Source organism: Phycodurus eques, chromosome 18 (genome assembly GCF_024500275.1).
Source record: "Phycodurus eques isolate BA_2022a chromosome 18, UOR_Pequ_1.1, whole genome shotgun sequence".
NCBI classification, from domain to species: Eukaryota; Metazoa; Chordata; class Actinopteri; order Syngnathiformes; family Syngnathidae; genus Phycodurus; species Phycodurus eques.
Window position 1 is genome coordinate 15,083,610 of NC_084542.1, and position 18,493 is coordinate 15,102,102.

The window sequence follows — 18,493 nt, forward strand, 5'->3', positions numbered from 1 at the left end:
AAGTAATAAAATATAGTCCTACATAATTTTGGGACCGAAATGTACTAATATTAGACTGAAAAAGTACTCCATACTTTTACCAAATATAATTGTAAAACCCTGCAAAATGAAAATTCTCATTTTATGTTGTTAATTGGACTGGAGAACAGTTACAAAAGCTTGTGTGCAACATAAACGCATGCAAAACGTGACTATATAATTTTAGTTGTAAAAAAGCTTATATAAGAGAAAAGAAAACCAAATGTATATCCTACTTGTTTTTGATACTGCAGGTTTTTGGATTGTCTCCACTTACCTTTTATGTTCTAAAGCAGATTAAACGCAGTGTTAGCCATGCAATTGGCGTCATATACCTTCGGGGGGGGGTGGGGGGGATTGGATCCTCATCATTGAAATAACATTCTTGCTCACTGTAAATATTTTTAGCACCATAAACTTGTTTTTTTTTATTTTTATTTGCTATTTTAAGTCAAACGTCTGCCAATTTGGGGGCTTCTTATCACATTTGACGTGGTGACGCCCCCCAGAAATGTTCTGGGGAGGTGATGCAACTTGCAGCAACACGGTCCCCATCCATAATCACCGTGAAGATTGGTGAAAGAGCGCCACCTGCTGGCACGATGCTTCATCTCACTATAAGGCACATAAAGATATAGATATGGGGGAAGACAAAAAAAAAAAAAGCCAAGTGGCCCTTTTCAACAGGTTTATTGACATGTGAATAGCGATTGTCTGTGCACCATTCGGTTACAGAGGAATATGATCAAAAATTAAGAAGAAGAAGAAAAAAAAAAGCTATACATAGTTTGTATTTCTTCAAAAATGCATAATAAAAGGGTGAGGTGGTTTCACGGTCTAATAATACATGTGGGAGACTTGCAATAAAGGTCAACCGATACATGAAATTGTTAGAGAAATGCTAAACAAATGGAATATTAAAAGCAAATAAATGCCTTTGCTACATCTAGCAGAGGCTACATGTTAAAACTAAGGGTTTGAAATTCATAATGGACACCTACATGTTTTTAAAAATGTTTTAAATATATAAGATGCTGATCTATCTTTTGGCAGATCTGCGCAAAGTTTCATTCTTTTGTTAATAAAACCCGTAAATAACTGATCACGTGTGACCATGTATACAGTCTATAGTAGCAGATAAATGTTCTCATATTTAAGTGTTGTGTAGTGAAATCACTGTGTGCCACGCTAAATCCTGAGCAATGCTAACCACCGAGGGAAAAAAAAAAAGCCCTAACCAAGTTAAAATTGTGGAACATGCAGTGATACCTCGATGTTCGAATTCATTTTGAGGATTTGCCATGAATGAAAACCAGGGTGCAAGAGCCAGTTCATTATAGCCTAAATTTCAAATACAATCCAGCTCAATGGTCACTTTTGTCAAAAAATTAATCTTTGTGAAAGGGAAAAATGACAATCAAATAAACTAATGTGGGCTGAATTTCTCATATGCTGCAGCAGAGTTGGCGACAAATAATATTAGCATTACAGTACAAAGTGTGACTCTCACTTCCAAACATTGGTCAAGTATGAGGATTTTTCTTTTTCTTCCATTTTTACACATTTAACAGCCGACGACTCGGAAGACATCTTAAAGTCGTTAAATACTCAGCGTGAATTTCAAAAGGCGCGTGGGACGCATTTTGAGTGCAGCGTATATTCTGTGTGCGCACATGCAAGCGAGACACACACATACAAGAGTGCATCTACTCTTCCATACGTGAGGTTATTATATTCAAGCTGGGAAGGGGAGGGGCGTGCGCTATCATATTCACTTACAAAAATAGTATCACAATATAGACCATTCAATATGAGCACCAGGGAGAGGCTAATAAACACATAGCCTTGTATGGTCGGCTACATTCAAAGTCCGAGCAACGGTAGCACTGTGTCAACGTGTGTGTGTGTGTGTGTGTGTGTGTGTGTGTGTGAGTGAGAGAGAGAGAGAGAGAGAGAGAGAGAGAGAGAGAGAGAGAGAGCGAGACACAGTGTTGGCAATATTTTCACACTCATGGGCTCTTCTACGTCTAACACATCCCAGAACGTACGCTGAACTTTTACTGAGTTTAACAACTAAATCAGATAGAAAAATAGTATATATTTATATATATATATATATTTTTTTATTTTTAAAACACGGAACCACATTTCCTGACAAAATAACTTTTCCTTGACACGCGCACACACACACAAAAATAATTAAAACAAATAAAATAAAAAGGAGGTCTTTCGATTTGAGTTATGCTAGGTTAAACCTTAGCATACACCGACACACTCAAAGACTTTAAAAAGTCCCTATTAGCATTTGCGGAGAAACCACAAGTGTGTTGGCGTTAACCGGGGTGTAGTGGTATATATGGATCGGTATACGGATTTTTCGGTAGGGTGTAGCGATGGTACCGCGTGCCCACACGGAACATTTTAGGTCAAGGACAGGAACTGTTACTACTTCCTTGCGCTACGGCCAAAGGTCTACGCCGTAAACAACTACAATGCAGCTCAGCCTCTGGAAAGTGGACATCATGGCTAGTGATATGCTTTTGACAGTTCATTAAACCCTTCCTGATTTGCAAACTCACATGCTCGCAAATGTTTCTGTAGAACATGAAAAAGGCACTTATTGCCCACCCTACATTTTTTTCTTAACTCAGATCATCTGTATGCCATTTACTTTTAAGGGTAATGTTTTGGAATTGATTTAAAATTATATTCAAGTGGGATAATAGGTTTTGGTATATTCAGAGTTTAAACAATTATTATAGGCAATAATGAGAGTGTTCATTACTATTCCCAAATTCCTGCTTTTCACATCGGGGCTTGATTCTAAACTGTGGCAAATAGCGAGGGTTCACTGTGCATACATTTTTTTAACTCATTTGAAACGTTTCGTATCTGATGTTTTTAAGTAATGTGACTCAATTGGGCACATTTCGTGGCATCGTAGAAGTAGTTGTAAACGATAAGTCTGGCTGTGGTCTGCCATTGTTGGCATTACTAGCACATACTGTACACGAATTTTCTCTTTCCAAAGGTTTTCAGCATTCAGAAGAAGTAAAAAAAAAAAAAAAAAAAAAAAAACTTTCATATCCATTTTCAGATGTTCACATTTTTTTTTGCCATTATCATTGGAAACTAACAGGCAAAACCACACATCCTTTCACAAAAAAAAATAATTCAGCCCATGAACTATCTAATCGTTTGGTGGAACACACCTCTGGCTGACCTCTGAATCTGTGACAAAACAAAATCTAAGGGGGGAAGAGAAGGAGAAGAAGAAAAAAAAAAAAAAGTTACAGCCATGTTCAAGGCGACCGCCGCGAGTCTAGCGCTTAGCTAAAACCTAGCGTGAAATCTTAGCTTATACATGAGCGAGTGGTGTTATTGCTTTAGGGAGGTTGGTGTGTGTGTGTGTGTGTGTGGAAAGTGGATCTTACCTAGTTTGTTGGGAGTCCAAGCCCTTGTTTATACTCAAGCTGCTTGATGATGGATTTAGGATCTGGTCCAGGTGTATACAAAGGGGCCTCAGTTTACGATGGTCCTGACATGAGGTTTCGGGAGTGAAGCATTATAGGCTACAAGTCAATGTGTAAAATTTCTCCAATAATTTCTAATGGAAAACATGGACTTCTAAACAAAATTAATTTTTCTTGGAGAATGTTAAAAATATGGAAGTTAGACTGATCTGAGTTGGTTAAAAAAAAAAAAGGTAAATTTCAGGTGACTGTGAAATCTTTCCACTGATTTGAGAAAATTTGAATCGAAGGAGAAGTGGTGAATTTGTCAACTCTCTCCATTAATTTGAATGATTTCATTTCTTGTGGAAAATGGGGACTTCTAGTCAAATGTAGAAACTCTGGGAATGTGAAAAATAGTTCCTAGGATGTCCTGAATGAGCTGAATATTTTGAACATGTGAATGGCTTGAATAGGTTGGAAACCATGTAGGTATAAATTGCGTCAAAAAATTGGGGGAAATAATAAAAACAAAGAATTTTGGTGAAGAATATTAATTACATTACCACTACATTATTGTACCCTTCAGACTTAACAAATTTTGGATTACGTCACTCCGTCGGAAAGGAACGCCGTCTTAAACCGAGGACCCCCACCCCCTTGTGTGAATCAAAACCATGTCCGCTGGCTTTCCTTCCACAAAAAGTGACACACTAAAAAGCATCATGTGAGCATGGATGTCTGGTTACACTGCTAATATAAAACACGACATTTTAAAACATTTTTTTTTCTTTGTGAGAAAATCAGGTTTTTGTGGGATGAAAACGAGCAGAGTAACTGCGGAGACTTCCGCGGTAATCAATGAGCGTATCGATCATTCAGTCACTTTTCATTTAGTTGCATGAAATCCAGATCCACAATCCATCACCAAGCCCTGAAGGAGAAATAAGGGCAGGAACTGCAGCATACATTTAAAAAATAAAAATAAAAAATAAAAAAAATAAACAAAATCAAAGGGGTAGACAGGACAGGAGCTTTGTGTTGCGGCTAGTCGATGGGACCCTGGAAGATGAGCCGTGTCCACCCGGGGGTGCTGAGGGCGGCGGAGCAGAAGGGGCACACGGGTCTGAAGGCGTGCGTCCCATGGGGCAGCGGGGTGTCCGCCCAGTACCTGGTCGTTTTCTCCGAGCACACGTGGCCGCACGGCACAAAGCCGTACGTGGGGGCGCCGGCGTCCACGTACACGGCCGGCTCGCAGCCCAGCCACAAGGGCACGTAGGGGCCCACGCTACGGCACAGGGGACATTCCCGCCGCGTTGTGGAGCCCTCGCCCTCCAAGGGCTCCTCCTCGCCCGCCTCGGACCTCTGGCCCCAGTCGTGGCGTCCGTGGACGTGGCCGCAGGTGAGGTAGACCCAGGGCTGACGTTCTTCAAGGCTGAAATTACAACAAGTGTTTAACATGTTTTTAATTGTTGCAATCCACTACCAGATCCTCAATGCATCATTTCTGTGATCAGTCCAGGGTGCACTCCGGTCTACTTGATTCACTAATGACGCGTCTCCATTAGCTAAAACTAGGCTAACTAACTCTCAGATTGGTGGTTTGTCTCCATATGGCAGTCCTGTGATGACAAGTGTTCATACCACGGTGTAACCCACTTCTTATCTTAAACCCCCTTTCCACAGCATGACAGCCACTCGATTCGCTACTGTCACTTTTCTACTGGCAAAAGCCAGGAACTACAATTCCTAGTACCAGGTCGATTCACTGCTTTTCCATTGGCAAAACCAGATACTACCAGTCTATTCCTAGTTCCAGGTACTATTTTTGAATCAGTCCAAGTGGTTCCAATACTATGTGGGTGACTTAAACCACTGCGGGTCAAAAAAAGACAAAAATAAACACAAGTACCAAATAGACTTGGCTTTGTATGACATTATATGATAATCCACAGTCTCCTCCTGCTGCAACAGTCCATTTGCCATTACCTCCGAACAGGATATACAAAAATGGATGGAAGGATAATGATAAACTACCTACAACTTTCTCACCTCTATATGTAGTCATCATATGTCTCCTTGGCAACGGTAATTAGGTTGTCCCTATTTGTGGGCCATACCTGTGGCTGCGCGGCAGGCTGGGAAAGGCCAGCGTGCTGAGACCCACGGGACACTGCGGCCGCGACGCATTCAGCTCCTGCCGAAGCGCCTCCAGGTGGCGCAGGGTGGGAGCGCGCATGAGGCCCTCGCCCGTGCGCCACAGCAGGGTGGCGCCGCACAGGTCCACGAGTGAGCCGTCACGTAGCGCGCTGCTCTCACCTTCCGCCTGTTGAGGGTGACACACAGTAGACATGCACTTAGAAACAAATACATACATGCATAAGTGAAAATGCAAGCGCCTCCTTTTTCACGGTGAATCCTTTTTACATCACGCTTTTCCCACATGATAAGGGTTTGATAAAAAAACGTTTTTGTTTTTAGGGGTAAAAAACGAAATGAATCCAGAACTAGACGACTCACGAGTTTGCCTCGGCTGGGCCCAGAGCGAGTCTCCCGCAGCGCGTAGACGTCGCCGCACACAGAGATCTCTCGCCATATACCCTGCTTGGGGTCCTCCGGGAAACCCTCGGGGTGCATGACCAGCACGCCGTTGGTGGTCAGGCCGTCCATGTGGCCGTCTGGGTTCTTCCACTTGGTCGCCTTCTCCTGCGGAGGACCACACATGCACGATTATTTCCACTACCTCTCGTCGAGCACATCAATCCAAAAAAGCTGTGCAAAAACGCTCGCCGCACCCCTAAGAAGATATTTTTGGAGGAATCAAAGCCGGCGGCGTAGATGCGCGCTGTGTACGGTGGGTGGCGCTCACACACCACGCGGCAGGCAAAACGTGAGATGGTGCTCGGGGCTATGGAGGGGTCCTCGCCTTCCTTAGCGCCCCCAGAGGTGTCCGTCACCACAAAGTCAATAGGACTCTCTGTGGATCGCCCAATCTGAGGAGAACAGAAGAGAAGAGATAAAAGTGCAGCTTTAAACTAAAACAAAACAAACAAAAAAACCTGCATCCTAGGGTCTTAAAATAAAAAAAATAATTATTATATATATAAATATATATATATATTAACAGGAATCCGGTTTCAATCACCATTTTCCCTGGAGAATGAATCTGATTGAAATGCAGTGGCATGACCATAAAAAGGCTGCTCATGCTCGAAAACCCTCCATTTTGGCTGAATTCAAACATTTCGGCCAGGAAGAGTGGGCCAAAATATCTCCAAACGGATATGAAAGACGCATTGCCAGTTTTTGAAAACATTTGATTTCAGTTGTTGCTGCTGAGTGTGGGCCCAACCAGTTATAAGGGTTAGGGGACAATTACTTTTCTCACACAGGGCCAGGTAGCTTGGAATTGTTTTCCTTCATGAATAAAATCACCATTAAAAAAAATGCATTTTATATTTACTTGGCTTCTCTTTGTCTAATATTTACATTTGTTTGACGACAGAGTGGGGAAACTATGCATTTGAGAAGGGGGCAAATACGTGTGGATTAACCACTGCTTTTGCAATATATAAATGTGATGTAAAACAACGTGAAAACGATTCAACTCGTGGTGTCTGCGGCATTTTTGAAAAATAGTCGCTAGAGTGGATGAAAAGTTTGCTGACCTGACAACACCGCTTAGCAAACTCGCTCCTCTTGACTGTATCCTTAAAACTATTTATCAAAACCGATTAATTGTCCAGCCCTACTACACAATTTAAGACGCATAAACCTTTAATTCGTGATATCTAATCAATAATCAACCTAAAGGAAAAATTACACAACAGCCTACTGAGGGATGTGTACAAGCGCGTTACCTGGAACATGTCAGTGTTGTTGTCATGGCAATACTCCACCACCACTGTCTGGTTGCGGGACAGTGTGAAAGAGATGCTGTGCTGCCCCCTGCTGTGCACAGCCTGCAAGGAAGCGAGAGCAGGTGTGAGCCTTCGTTTAGGTCATTAACTCCATCGAGGAGATAATTAGTATCAACAAGGATATGTCCATTATGTTGCAGTCGTGACAAGAAGGATGTGCGTGCACGCACACAAGCGCACGCACATACACACACACACACACCTTGCTGTCCTGCGGTGTGTTGAGGATGTGCACGGCGCTGGGCTTGACGCCGTTGGCCTTGGCGCGTCGGTACAGCGCAAAGCGGCTCTTTCGGCGCCCGCGGTCGCCGCTGGGAAGGGAGCCATTGTACCTGATGATGGCGGAGGAGGAAAACGATGGTTTGGATGGTTAAAACAAAATGCAACAGTAGAGCGGTTTGCTCATAACAACATGAAATTGTTTGTGGAGGAAAAAAATCTTTCTTGGATATATGCTTCTGATTGGGGTTCAACTGGAATTCCCTTGTAACAACCCTGGAAATTGCTTTCTACTAACTTCTGTGACAAGTACTGTTTATACCATACATATACATACATACTCTGTTCAAGTTTGAGGTGCCTAAATTTGTCTGACTTCCAACTTGTTGTCATTTCTCTCCCTCGTCATCGATATGACAAGCAGAGATTTACCCTCTAATCTTCAACTCAAATGCTGTGCTGATTTCAGCTCTAAAGTGACACAACACTGCCATCTACTGGCACCAGTTCATCATTACAGTCATGCAGAATCTTGAATTTCACAGACAATCTGGCCAAGGCCCTCTTCCACACCTACCGTAAAAAAAAAAAAAAGAAAAAGAAAAACGTACTTCATGAATATATTCGTGGATGGCAGAAAACATTGGATGCCAGTACACGAATTTCAACATCCATGGCAGTGAACGAGTCAGGTTGGACCTAATACTAAGGGAAATTGACTTATGATCAATCATGTTTTGAAGGAGTTGAGGTCAAAATTAAGCGACTGTGGATTCCGTCTCAACAAGTTGGCTGTCTAAAAAAGTCCAATATTACTCTCCCAATACAAATACAGGCTTAAAAAAATATTCAGTCATCTTCTGATCATCAATTCTTCATTTTCCCCCTACTGACTTCATAAATTTCAGTCCAACGGATAACCCTATGCATATGCACAATTGCTGCGTTTAATCACCATCATTCTATCATTGCGTCAGTTACGTCTCGCTAGAAACCGGTGCTGCGAAATGAAGCGCTACTGACTTGACTGCAGTGGCTAAAAAAAGCTCGGCCGCCTTTGTGCATTTTTACGGCGAGTTCTTTTGAACAGAATCAAAACATCCATTGGACCTCAATGAGAATACATCTCAACCGTCAAAGCGGCACACCGACGACGTTCATAGCAAAGGAAACACGTCAGCAAAGCTTGCATGTCGCCATCCGTGTTGATACACCAGCTGACGCCGCTGGTTTTTGTTCTCGTGACACAAGCGCCGCAGGAAGTACACGTGTCACTGATAAGAGGTGTCCGGGAAACCAACGTTATGGTTTCCAGAAAGTCCAGCACATTCACCCTAGATAGGACTTTCCGAAAGGTTAGATTTCATCCACTGACCAAAAAGGCAGTTTGTGTGTGCAGGCCAAAACACACAGAAAATCTTTTCTTATTAGCTTTTGCACTAGGCCTGACATTTGCATAATCACTGCAAGTGAGATGTGATTATAGTTTTGTTTTAACAGATGGTGGGTGATTCAACAGTCCGCTATGCTTAAAATCAATATAAACTTCAAGGTGGGAAGATGATTGCAAGTTTTATATTTGAATAAATGCTTCACAATGGCGGAACAATATCCACACGTTGCCCCCATTTTCTTTCTGAAGAAAATTAAAACAATTTTCATGCTTTCAGTTCAGGCAGAAGGCAGCAAGCGTGCCACTTTTAGGCCTTTAACAACTTGCCTTGAACAACAGGCAATTATTCCCTGAGGAAAGAAATTAGATATGACTAATGTCTTATAACATCTTTATGAGCTGGACAGGCAAAGTTTTAAGTCCCATTTTAGCACCCTTAACTGTCAAACACCACAAGTGAACCACCGTTCGTATTAAACGTGAGCGAAAACTTTCAGGTTCTCATCCCCCGAAGCAGAGTCAATGCTAGTAGAGTTTTGTGTATTATGGGCTAATGAGAAACGGTTAAAAAAAAATAAAAACATCTGGTTTGAATTTAAAATACGGATTGATCATCAGCGGCGGAGAGAAAAGGCTTCGTAGAAAGAACAGAAATAGAAAGAGACTGGCTTGCACATAAATGCAAAAGGCAAAGGGCAAGAACCAGAAGATGGAAGGGGGAGATAAATAAAGAGCCACATGAAGCAGGGCTATGCGTGACGTAAGACGCGACCGGCCGTTTGTGACCTGCATGCGCAAGCATCATAAAATGCAGCATGAAATATTCACTCCTCCTGGACCCCACGTCAGCTTGCACCGCACCGACACGCTCCGAGGCTTAAAAGGTCGAGTGAACAGTGAGATAAGAAGGCGTAATAGAGACAAAGCACGTTCAGAAAGGACATGACGGACAGCGTGGCGTCCGGGCTAACTAAGGTAATGATCGCTGGCAGGCGGCTCATGTGGCCTGCAATGGAGCCTGGCATCGACCGCGCCGCTGCATGCGTGACCGCGACATCATCAATGCTGACAGTTGCAAGGTCAATAACACACGAGATGCGACGGAAAGGCTAAGGGACGACGCAAAAGTCATGTGGAAACGAGGACGTCTGCTGGATTTCCTGATGCATTCCAATACACACAAGTGGAAGAAAGCACAACTCGGAGTGCAGTGTGGTCTCGGTCAGTTTCATCAAACCTTTATCATTGAAACATGAAAAATATTTTGTCGTGCATTTCGGTTACGCTAACACTTCTTTGACACAAAAATGCGTATTTTCAGGGCTTTGGCGACATCTTGTAACATTAAGGCCTTTTCTCACCGCACTTGCTTTTCTTGGCACGTGGACGACAGTGCTCTCGAATACATACGACAAATGTGTTTATTTTTGTCATTTCTAGCCGTGTGCTCAAGCTGCTTGAGGGCCCCTCTAGTGCCCAAAGCGCATAATTAGCCATGGCGTTTGCTAGCCAGAGGCTAAGCTGCACTGTATTTGTTTACAGAGGAGACGTACGGCTAAAACTGAGGGTTATCACTTCCTGTCACTCCCCTAATGTTCAGTGCTTCTCTACCCCCCGTATGCCACGTACTGAAAAAATATCTGAACACATCTGTGTGTTCATTTTTGTCATTCCTAGCTGCATACAATTAAATATTACAACAACACGGTTCACGCCACATATGGTACCTCCTTGGGAACTAGAACTAGGGGATTTATGTGGCAGCTTTGCATCAAACAAACAAACAAAAAAAAGCTTGGTGTGAAAGATCAAATTCCATAGTCGAGAACTTCTTCCTCGCGAGGGAAAAGACGTCGTGGAAGACGACTCATCAGATGTTCCGCCTGTGGCCGGGACAGGGTTGGGGAAGCAATAGGCCATTAGGTCAGTTATCTTTGGCACAGACAGGAAGCTGTGCGGGCCAGGAGGGACGTCTACGTGAGGCCGGAGTGTGTGTGGCATTCAAGCTCCCAGCAGATTCCGTGGAAGCCGGCACATCCTGCCTGTGACGGAGAGGGGCTTTTCTCCTCCTACTTACACCCCCCACCCCCAATCAGGATGACACTACACACAGCAAAAATTAAGTCAAATAAAAAACGATTACACTATTAAAAGCATACAGACGGTGGTGCATTCTTTTTAGACGGTCCCTATTTGGAGCCGTAAAGATCCAGCATAGGATGACATCATCGGGATTCAGCCCCCTCCATCCCTGTCTCCATCTGTACACCTACAACCATTGATGAAAAAGTGTCTGGCGTTGCAGTTCTGTGCCAAAAAGCCATGAAGCCTTCCCCCCACGACGACATCCAAACGCACCACGCACATACAAGACAATCCGTGGGATTTGAAGTTAAGTTTTTAACGCACAAAACGACGGTCGACCGGGCAATTAAAAGGAACGATACCACAGATTACATGTGTAAAATAAACATTTATACGTAACAATAGCGTGTGTGAGGCGTCACGAAGATGATGGAGCGGTTCTCCATCCCACTCGTTTTTTTTTTTTACTACTTACCCCAAAATGACCAGTTCGCCGTATTTTATCGCGTCTTTAACGGGCACATCATCATCTCCGTCCTTTTTCGGTGAATTCATCAGCGAAGGGCTAGCTCCGGGAAATTGGAAAAATATAATTTTTTTAAAGGCGAAAGAAAATGAGAGAGAAACGAAAGACGAGTCGCCCTCAACGGGAATACTACGGAGCGATTAAACAATGCTAGCACCCCCCCGCCCCCCCTCGAAAGTGTCGCCTTGAAAACCGTTGGGGGGGGCTGCCTCCTTAGTCAAGTTGGGACACAGTCGGACAAAGTTTCCGTGAACTTATCGCCGTGTGTTGGACAGGTTTGGTCCGCCGGAGGAGCATCTTTCCGAGGCTTTACGAGTCTAGTGTGCCGCTAGCTTGTACCGAAATCTGTTCAACTAGCAAAGCAAAAGGCGATGCAACAACGACTAGCAGCGGGTAGTGGGCCGTACCATTAGCGGCGGGGGTGCTCGGCAAACACACCTCGCTGGAAATGTCGGTTAAAATCAAATAAAACGGAAATACACCGTTTAAACGGGTATTTACAACAAATAGACAAAACTACTTTGCTTTTTATCTCCACATAATTTGGCGTTCCTGGTCATATAAAATTCGTACATAAAAATGAGACCCCTTATAGCGGAATGGGTGACGTGATGAAAAGCTCCTTGGTTAGAGTAAAATGAGACATTTCTACTTTTGGGGTTGGAAGCAACAGAAAGACGTTGATTTTAATCAAAGTTATCATGAAAAAATGCCGTATTTAATCCGCATGGGCTGTCGTACAAATATTACAAGTGTGCGTGCGTGTGTGTTGTGTGGCTAGGATGTGGGTCACCAACATGGCCCAGACGAGACACCCTTCTCTTCCAGTCTGGAAGTCATCAGAGTTGGGAGCTCATTTTTCTCCTGAAAAACTGTTTAGTCTCCTTTTTTGTATCAATTTTATTTTCCAAGTTATGCTTTAAATGCATCAAAATGGGTGTTTAAGGTATCAAGCACATATAAATTCATACCTGTTAGTTCTCACCACAAGGGGCCAGTACATTTCAATTTAACAGACTACTGTTGTCACTTTCACTGTATTGTGGAAATTTGACTTTTTATTGTTTGTATACACATTGTTGGGTCACTGGATTAATGCTCACCCATCAAGCGTGGAATTAATCACCAACTAAATCTTTTGTAAATCTGAAAATGCATCTGTGAGCAAAAAGCTCTTCTGTATTCCCGCTGCCCTGCGATCTAACAATTTGGCCAATTTACAGATCAACCCCCAGTTTCTCCGCCTATCACTTGATCAGCGGGACTGGGTGAAGACTACTTGTGTAGCCACAGCTACCGTGGGGCAGTCTGACGGGAGCGTGGCTGCCATTCTGCGCCTACAGCCCCCTCTGAGCACCACCAAATGTCCAACGGCGTTCATTCATTGGCAACGAGGACATGATTCCAAGTTTGGCCAAGTTGTGCAAACGTTACCTGGTTGTCCTGCAGCAAGCACACTGACCCAGAGGATTTTCATTTTATTTTTTACCATCACACGACAATGGGCGAGCCATCATTTCTTATGAAGAATATAAATACTCAGTGGCAGATTATTCCGGCCATAATTTTGGGTGTCAGTAATTCAATCCATACGTGGAGGTGTGACTGCCTGCATCTCGCCTCTTCTTGTCTGCTTTGGTGGTGTGGCTTAACGCGTGCTGGCTTGCAGAGTGGACGACGACGTGTTTTTGTTGCGACGCAAGGCCCAGAACGTTACATTCGAGTGCATTGTCATTGTGGCAAAACACAGCCAATGAATGTCATTACAAAATGCAAAATGAAGTTGCAATAAGTATGAACTACAAATACTACTCAAATGTGGATACAGTTGTAAAATGTTCTTTTATTTTCTAAACTTAATATTTATCTTGACTAACTAAATGTTAACAAAAAAAAAAAAAGAAAAAATTACATTTTTAGCATCCACCCCGCAAGATAAAAATAAAAAATAAAAAAACCTGCAGTGTACAACGCTACATTCTCATTCGCTGACTCCCACTTCACTCGACAGGCCAGGCCCCGCCTATTAAAGCCACACACATTCAAAGTCACAAATACTACGGTGTAGAACGTGACGATGGCGGCACCAAGTGGGAAAAATATCTGCACGCCACATGAATATGTTGTGTCGATATAGAGCTTTTGTGTTGCATAAAGCCTTTATAAATATATTGGCCCTCCTTTGTGTACATTTGTTTAAGTCTGTGTGGATTAGACAATGACAAGACATGATGTACTCTGTGTACATTTAAAGTTAAACATTGCTGCAGGTGAACTTAGTGACATTTATTTGACTGCAAATACACACAAGAATGCAGGCCTGAAACATGGACATCACAGGCCGAATAAAGAGCGACTCCGGAGACTTTTTGATGACGTTTCATGGGTTGACGCCGCACGCTGACTAATCCTCAGCGCAAACTCACCCACCGACGACACACCCGTGAAGTCAACGTGAACGACAACCCGCCGCTGTAGTCAGTCAGCTCGCTGGAGTTTGCGCTCAAGTGTTTGTTTTAAAATTGTGAAATCCGGCTGGCAGAAACTGGCTGGACCAGACGCGCCTTTACATTCTCCCTGTGGGATTAAGGTCACACCCTCCTCCACTAGTACTCCTCTTTCTCTTGGCGGCTGTACCAGACCCTGTTTCGCAAGCCAACTGGGAGCGAAGAAGGCAGTGTCCAAACTCCAGCAGCTGAAATGCATTATTTATGCTCACAGACTCAATTTTTCTGACTTTCATGATGTCACCAAAGGAGAATTTGTCTCCTCGCTGAGGTCACAGTGGAGAGGTAAAGGGTGGGGTTGCTAACGGACACTGATCACCACAAAGACAGTGTTGTCCACTTCCATTCGCCCGGAAAAAAAAAACAGTCATACAGATACATACAGTAGCGTCACTAGGTTTAACGGTTTTATGTCCTACAATTGGGATTTGTTTTGGGGATATATACTACTTAAAAGCCGCTCAAAACCCAACCACATCCAATGTCGTACATAGTTGCAGGTGAGACTTCAGTTCAGAGAGCATCTAAACCGTTAACTGCGTATATTGCAATTTAATTGGCCTTTTTTGGTATAGAAGGTGCAATGTGCACGTCTGTCCTGACGTGAAATACGCCCAAAGCGACAAATAGCCAACATCATAATTAAGTTAGACATTTGGGACTATTCTGCGGTGTCAAACTCATTTTGGGCCCAGGTCACATGGCAGTTACGGTTTCCTTCAGAGGGCTGTGAAGTCATATCAATGTATAATCGCCTCATATTATTGCAAATACACAACAAATTGATGGATATCTAGTTTTGAATACAAAATCAGTTGTGGTATTTTAGCAAGAAACATGAAGTCGACGCACATGTTTTGCTTTCGCGGGCCACATTAAATGATGAGGCGGTCCGGATCTGGCCCCCGGGCCTTGAGTTTGATATGGATGTGTAGAGACTCACCTCACAAACACATACATCCAAAACTTGCGGCGCGAAATCCTGTTTTTTTTTTTTTAATGAACTCCTGGGGCCTACTGCACTACTACATTTTAATGTCGATCATGATTTTTTTTAGGTGCTCCTCGGCTTAAACATTTTTGACGACCATCGGTTTAGTGAGCATAGAAATGGAACATACTGTTTTAACAATAAGACACGGTTGTGGATATGTCGAACAAACAGGAGACAGTGGGCTGGTGGTCTTTTTGAAGCGACTTGAACGTGACGCAGCCATCTGCTGCTGAGTCTTTGTAACGGTTGCCACGGAGACGAGCGCAAACAAAGAAAAGGTATTTCTCTTTGACTGGCAAAACCCAGCTGATAGTTTTTTTGGGTTTTTTTTGCACAGAAAATAAATCAAATCAAGTTTGTGGCTGTGTGTGTGTCCCATTGATGGTTCAGCATATTCCTCCACAGGAACAACAACAGGCCTCTGTGGGAATTATTGGCTCCCTACAGGGAAAAAAATAATTGAATACACACGCACAACATGAATGACAAAATTAAGTGGGGAAAATGGTTTCGTAGTAGCAGCCAGTCACACACGTACTTATTTGAGGAAGTGCGTGTGTATGTGGCCTTGGCCTGAAGACTACGATGAGATCATGTGAGCGGGAGAAGATAAAGAAGTCGTTTGAGTCCGAAATAGGAAGCGTAAGGCCAGCTCTGGTCATGTGACTGGCCTTTGTACACATTCATTTGTTCGACTTAAACGAACATCATGGGACATTTTTACTTTAGCATTTTTATTTCCTTTTTTTACCTTATTTTTTTTTAATTCTCCTTCGATGATTTTTATTATAGTTCAATATGACTTACCTTATTTTGTATTTTACTATACTTTTATTCAACTTTTGATTTATTTCTGCTGCTTAACTTTATTTTCTTTTTTACCGTTTACCCCACATAGTTTATTATATATTAGTTTTATTTAATTTACATTTGACCCTTTATTTAATATTTTTTTACCAACACCCCCTCCAAATTTTTATGTACTTTTTTACTATTCCTTTTTTTTTTTTTTTTTTTTTTTTTTAAAACAACAATTCTCCTATTTACCTGATTTATTATTTGTATATTTCAGTAGATATTGTTCATTGTATTTTTGTGTTTTCTGGGCCTATTTACTGTCTGTGGATTTGTGTGTTTTCTGGCTGCTGTAAAAGTACTAATCCCCCCCAGGAGTCATAAAGTAATTAAACAATCAATGAATTAACTGTCCTACTGACCATCAAATTGTCATCAAATACAATTGTGTTGAGTCCAAAGAGTGAAAGAGAAGAACTCTGCACCATGCAGAGAAATAGGAAACACCAGAGCAGGTCGGGAAGTGAAAGTAGACTTGCGTTAGTCGGGAAAATTTGTCAGGTTGCCCGCTGGCTGACCGACCGCTTTGTGACCACCTGCCACACAGACAACACAGGAGCCACACACGTGCACGACAAAACAACAGATGGCTCATGAGTAGAACTGTTTATTTTTGGCCCATCTTGTCTAACTTAGTGATGAAGCGAGTGTTTGCCAGAAGACTCCACAGAGACATTTAGAGTAGTGGGCAGACACACACACACACACGCACACACACGTTTAGCCCAACTTAGTTACGTAACACTTTAAAATAAAAGAGTGTATCGCTCTACAATGGCACCTGATTATATTTATCATAATATATATTTCATTTCTGCTTTGTACAAAAGCATTTTAGCCATTATGTTTGCTAGTCAGAGGCTGAGCTGCACTGTGTTTGTTTACAGAGTAGGAAGACGATTTGGGTCTCTTACAGAACATTAAATTAGCTCGACAACCTGCGCTACATTTTGAGATTGCTTCTGTCACAAAATTTAGTTCTACAGGAAATTCTCGCATTCCAGAGAGTATCAACAAATATGGGTGGGGGGTGTCACACGAATAGTCGCAGCATTTAATGAGTGAACTGCCTGCACTTGCTCGAGGTTTCCTGCCTGGCGGACTGAATGAAGAACACTGAAGCCAGATTACAATCAAGAGTGAGGAAGTGGCAAATTAGAGTATTGTCTTCTTGTATTTTTTTTGTGTGAAACATAGCAAATCCAGAATAGTACAAAAGCATGTATAAAAATAGTGCCCACACCCAATTATATTCAAGCCTGACTGCACTTCCGTAGTGTTACTTTCACCCGGAGTTCTGAAGTATAGCAGGAAGTGAAACAATGCGTTACGACGTTTAACAGGAGATCACATGTGAAGCTGACAGGCTTGAAGAATGCTAAAATCCATCCATCCATTTTCTGAGCCGCTTCTCCTCACTAGGGTCGCGGGCGTGCTGGAGCCTATCCCAGCTGTCATCGGGCAGGAGGCGGGGTACACCCTGAACTGCCAGCCAATCGCAGGGCACATAGAAACAAACAACCATTCGCACTCACAGTCATGCCTACGGGAAATTTAGAGTCTCCAATTCATGCATGTTTTTGGGATGTGGGAGGAAACCGGAGTGCCCGGAGAAAACCCACGCAGGCACGGGGAGAACATGCAAACTCCACACAGGCGGGGACGGGGATTGAACCCCGCACCCCAGAACTGTGAGGCTGAAAAAATATATTATAATTTTAGAAATTCTTTTTTTAAATGATTAAAAGATACTGATATACTAGCTGAAAAATACAAAAACGTACAACACCCATACACCCACAAAATATTAACTGAAAATACAAAATATAGACAAAACATTTTTTAAATATTAGCTGCAAAATAAAAAAAATTAAAAAATAGTCTGAAAAATATATATTAAATGACTGAAAGATACAGATATAGTAGCTGAAAAATACTAAAACATGCATCATCCCCTGCACCCACAAAATATTAGCTGAAAAATACAAAATAGCTGGAAATTACACAAAAATCAGACCTCAAAATACAAATAATTAGCTGGAAAATACATAGCAGAAAAATACAAAGTATTAGGGGGGAAAAAAACAAAAAAAACATTAAATATACACAAATATTGGGGGAATACCTGTATATCGGGGAAAAAGGGACAATGTAGATTATTCAATCAAGCTAGCATGCATGTTTAGGATGTGACATGAAGACGCTAACTACACAGGAAGACCAGAGTCGAGAATCGGACCCACGTGTTTACCACTAGGGAACTGTGCTGCCCCCACAACAGACAATTTGGTAATAAGGCTTAGGGTGCCTTGGAGGACTTTAGCGGTCTACTCAGAGTCGTGGTTTGTGCCGTTTAAAAGGACTCTGCAGCTGACGCCCAATCCGACAACAACAGTGACATGCCCATTTATTCCCAGCAAGTGCTGGAAAGTCGAGGGCCTGCGAGCGAGTCAGAAACAGGTCAAACTTCAAGAGAACAAACACGGCACGGAGCAAACACGGCCTTTCCAAACGCAGGAGAGAT

At 42.6% G+C, this 18,493-nt stretch overlaps 1 protein-coding gene across 1 annotated transcript; it reads right to left on the bottom strand.

Annotated features, from left to right (window-relative positions):
* Nucleotides 1–698: 698 nt before the first annotated feature.
* On the bottom strand, nt 699–11,981 carry LOC133417167 (E3 ubiquitin-protein ligase pellino homolog 2-like). Its single transcript, XM_061704710.1, has 7 exons — nt 11,563–11,981; nt 7,593–7,722; nt 7,331–7,432; nt 6,266–6,463; nt 5,991–6,176; nt 5,591–5,796; nt 699–4,905 (listed from the first exon to the last, which is right to left on the bottom strand). The coding sequence occupies exons 1-7, from the start codon at nt 11,640–11,642 to the stop codon at nt 4,518–4,520; spliced, it is 1,290 nt and encodes a 429-aa protein (XP_061560694.1). The 5' UTR covers nt 11,643–11,981; the 3' UTR covers nt 699–4,517.
* Between the last annotated feature and the right edge of the window lie 6,512 nt (nt 11,982–18,493).